This window comes from Eupeodes corollae, chromosome 1 (genome assembly GCF_945859685.1).
Source record: "Eupeodes corollae chromosome 1, idEupCoro1.1, whole genome shotgun sequence".
Classification (NCBI taxonomy): Eukaryota; Metazoa; Arthropoda; class Insecta; order Diptera; family Syrphidae; genus Eupeodes; species Eupeodes corollae.
In genome coordinates, this window is record NC_079147.1 from 80,739,582 (window position 1) to 80,743,025 (window position 3,444).

General features: G+C 38.5%; 1 protein-coding gene across 1 annotated transcript; it reads right to left on the reverse strand.

Annotated features, from left to right (window-relative positions):
- Positions 1-1,118: 1,118 nt before the first annotated feature.
- LOC129940691 (uncharacterized protein K02A2.6-like) lies at positions 1,119-2,375 on the reverse strand. The gene has a single exon (XM_056049114.1). It carries the CDS (start codon positions 2,373-2,375, stop codon positions 1,119-1,121), a length of 1,257 nt encoding a protein of 418 aa, XP_055905089.1.
- Positions 2,376-3,444: the final 1,069 nt, after the last annotated feature.

Sequence of the window (3,444 nt, forward strand, 5' to 3'; positions counted from 1 at the left end):
TAGATAATTTGTTTAGTTCGAGGAGGTAATTACATGAAGTTTAATTTTATCTCATGATTTTATTCAGTATGGTATGGACCTTGGAGAATAAAAGAGGACTAGACTGCAGGCAAGTGACTGAACCTAATAGTAGTTATTAATAATTATGATAATTTGGTTAGGTATCAGTCAGTTTATTGATTTGCTAAACTTAAATGTAATATAAAACGTATAGAGGATAAGTGCCAACCTTGAGGCAGGTCATGTTTTTCAAACAGTTTGAAAGTCACCAATTCTAGTGATCGTGCCAACTGGATTGGAATATAGCCATTTGGATTATGAGACTTAAAATGATAAAGATGCTATTGGCGCTATACGAGCATGATGTTTGGACTGCAGTCATCGGAAAGAAAAGCATCTTATAAGCAAGAACCGATGCATACTATTAATAATGGGTGGTTCACCACACTTAATATTTAGACGAATTTTCCCTCACCACTTTAAAATGTTTTTTTTAATGTTTTGCAAAGGAGGCTAACAAAATTTAAATAACATAATGTGTATATTAACCTAAAAAATTCAAATTCAAAAACCCAGAAAATGAGAGAGAATCTGATATTAAGAATTTTTGTTTTCGTGTTTTTTTTCGAACTCAATTTTCGGGAGTCTACTATTACTATCACTATCAGTCTACTTACTCGTAGATAAAAGCTGATGCTAGAATATATTTTGATCTTAAAGAAGTCAACAAAACTTAAAGATTGTAGAGACAAAAATGTTTGGTTCTTGAAACAGGTGCATTTAAGTACATAATTTTTCTTGAAATTAAATAAAAACAAATTAAGGTAAGCAGATAAATTGGGAAGAACGTTTTGTGTAGTACTCAAAAATTACACGTTTCAGAATCTCTTTTTTCTTCAGTTCTGAAGACAGTCAAAGGTTTTATACTATGAAGTGTTCTGGTACCTTTTAAAATTAAAGACACATCTTAATTCAATAATTCATTTAATTAATAGTTAAGTTAAAATATAAAAGTATGAGTCTTTCTTTAATGGCGGCTTACGATTGAATGACTGCAAGACATTACATGTCAATGTGAGCTGTCAAAGTTGACTTGACAGAATGGCTGCGTTCAAACATCACACTGCTCCCCTCTTAGATTTAACTTCCAGATTTCGAAGCCTCTCGGAACGTCTAGGCTCAGGTAAGACTTGCTCTGTTTGTGATGCAGCTTCTGGTGGTTTTGATTGTTGTTGTTCTTGTTTCGGATCCGGTTCATTATGAGTCTCTGGACTCCTATGTCGAAGTTGATCTGAATGTCTGCAAACCGTCTTTCCATCGTCAGTTCTTACTAAATATGATACTGGACCCATTTGCTTGCTTATTTCGGCCGGAATCCAAATAGGCCCTTTTGAATAGTTTCTTATCCAAACAGGTTCATCGGTTTGTAATTGTAGATCATTACCTGTAATGTGATCTTTTTTGGATGAACGAAGCGGTTGACTATCAGGGTGGATTTTATCAAAGTATGTCATCGGTCGACGCTTGAACAAGATTTCTGCCGGAGATTTGCCAGTAACTGTTGATGGTGTAGTATGACTAAGTGGCAGGAACCTTGCCAGGCGAAGCTTAACACATCCGTTGTTATTCCGTTTGAGATAATCCTTAGTAGTGCGAACCATCCTTTCTGCCTGTCCATTGGTCGATGGGTGAAAAGGAGCAGAAAGGATGTGTGAAATAAGATTACTCCCACAAAACTGACTGAAAACCTCAGAGGTGAAGGCTGTTCCATTGTCAGATACAATTGAATCTGGTAATCCATGTGTCGCGAATATAGAACAAAGACTGTCGATTGCACAGCTTGTGCTTGTAGTAGATACTAATTTGACTTCTAGCCACTTCGAATAAGAATTTACTAGAATAAAAAAGATCTTACCTTGAAAGGGACCTGCGAAGTCTACATGTAGGCGTGACCATGACTTTGAAGTTTCTTCCCAAGGATGTATAGTTGACTTAGACTTCTCTGTTCGAGATTCTTGACAGGTGATGCACCTTTTTACCATCCCCTCAATGTCACCATCCATTTTCGGCCACCATATGTAGCTTCGGGCAAGACTTTTCATTCTAACCACTCCCGGATGGCCAGCATGCAAGATTTTCAGCAAATCGTTCCGAGCGGCTTCTGGAACAATAATTCGGTCACCAAATAGTAAACAATCTTTATTTACCGATATTTCATGGCGACGTTGATAAAAAGGTCGGAACTCCTCCTCCAAAAGTACGGCAGGCCATCCTTTCAACGTCCAAGAAAACACCCTCTGTAGAGTTGTGTCTTTTGAGGTCATCTTCGCTATGTCATTTGATTGGAGAATGTTTGCATCACACTCCTCCAACATATTAATTTGAAACTCGTCTGCGAATGGTGAAGGGGTGGGCAGTCGGCTGAGTGCATCCGCGTTGCAATTCTGATCACCTGGTCTGTGCACGATCTTGAAATTATACCCATTTAAGAACACGCTCCATCAAAGCATCCTCGGCGACAGTATAATTGGAGTTGGTTTCTCTGGATTAAATAAACCAAGCAACGGCTTATGATCAGTCACTATTTGAAATTCCCTTCCGTAAAGAAAATTGTGAAATTTCTTAACACCTGTGATAATCGCCAAGGCCTCCTTGTCGATCTGCGCATAATTTCTCTCCGTAAGTGTTAAAGTGCAAGAATAAAACGAAATTGGACGCTTCTGGTGGTTAGGTAAAATGTGTGACAGCACAACACCAAGTCCATAAGGGGACGGATCACAAACTAACGCCACTGGTAATTTCTCGTCGTAATGAATCAGTATACTTTCATTAGTGAGCAAACTCTTCAGCTCTTGAAAGGCAGTTTGGTGCTTTGAGTTCCATTGCCACTTGTTGTTTTTATCGAGGAGTCTGTAAAGAGGTTCGGCAATTGTCGCTTTGCTTTTTAGAAACGCATGATAAAAGTTTATAAGGCCTAGGAACGCCTGCAGTTGTTTTTTGTCTTTGGAGCTGGAGTATCCCTTATTGCGATGACTTTTTCATCAGATGCACGAATTCCTCTGCAGTCGACAATATACCCCAGGAAGTTGACAGATGGTAAATCAAAGTGACATTTGTCTTTGCGCAACCGTAGACCAGCCTCCTTAAGACGTTGAAAAACTTCTCCAAGAGTCTCAACGAGATGTGAGGAATTCTTGCAAGCAACGATGATGTCATCATAGTAAACAATAACACCACTTATTCCTCGTAGAATGTTCTCTATTCGCTGTTGGAATATTCCGGGTCCCGCAGAAATACCATATGGAACCCTCTTTACTTTGAAAGCATTCTTATGTGTAGTAATTGTAAGTACTTTGGATGTTTCCTCATCAACAAACAACTGTTGATAGGCCTGAGCCAAATCTATTTTTGCGAATGTATTCCCTTTTGGAATTGAAGCTAGGA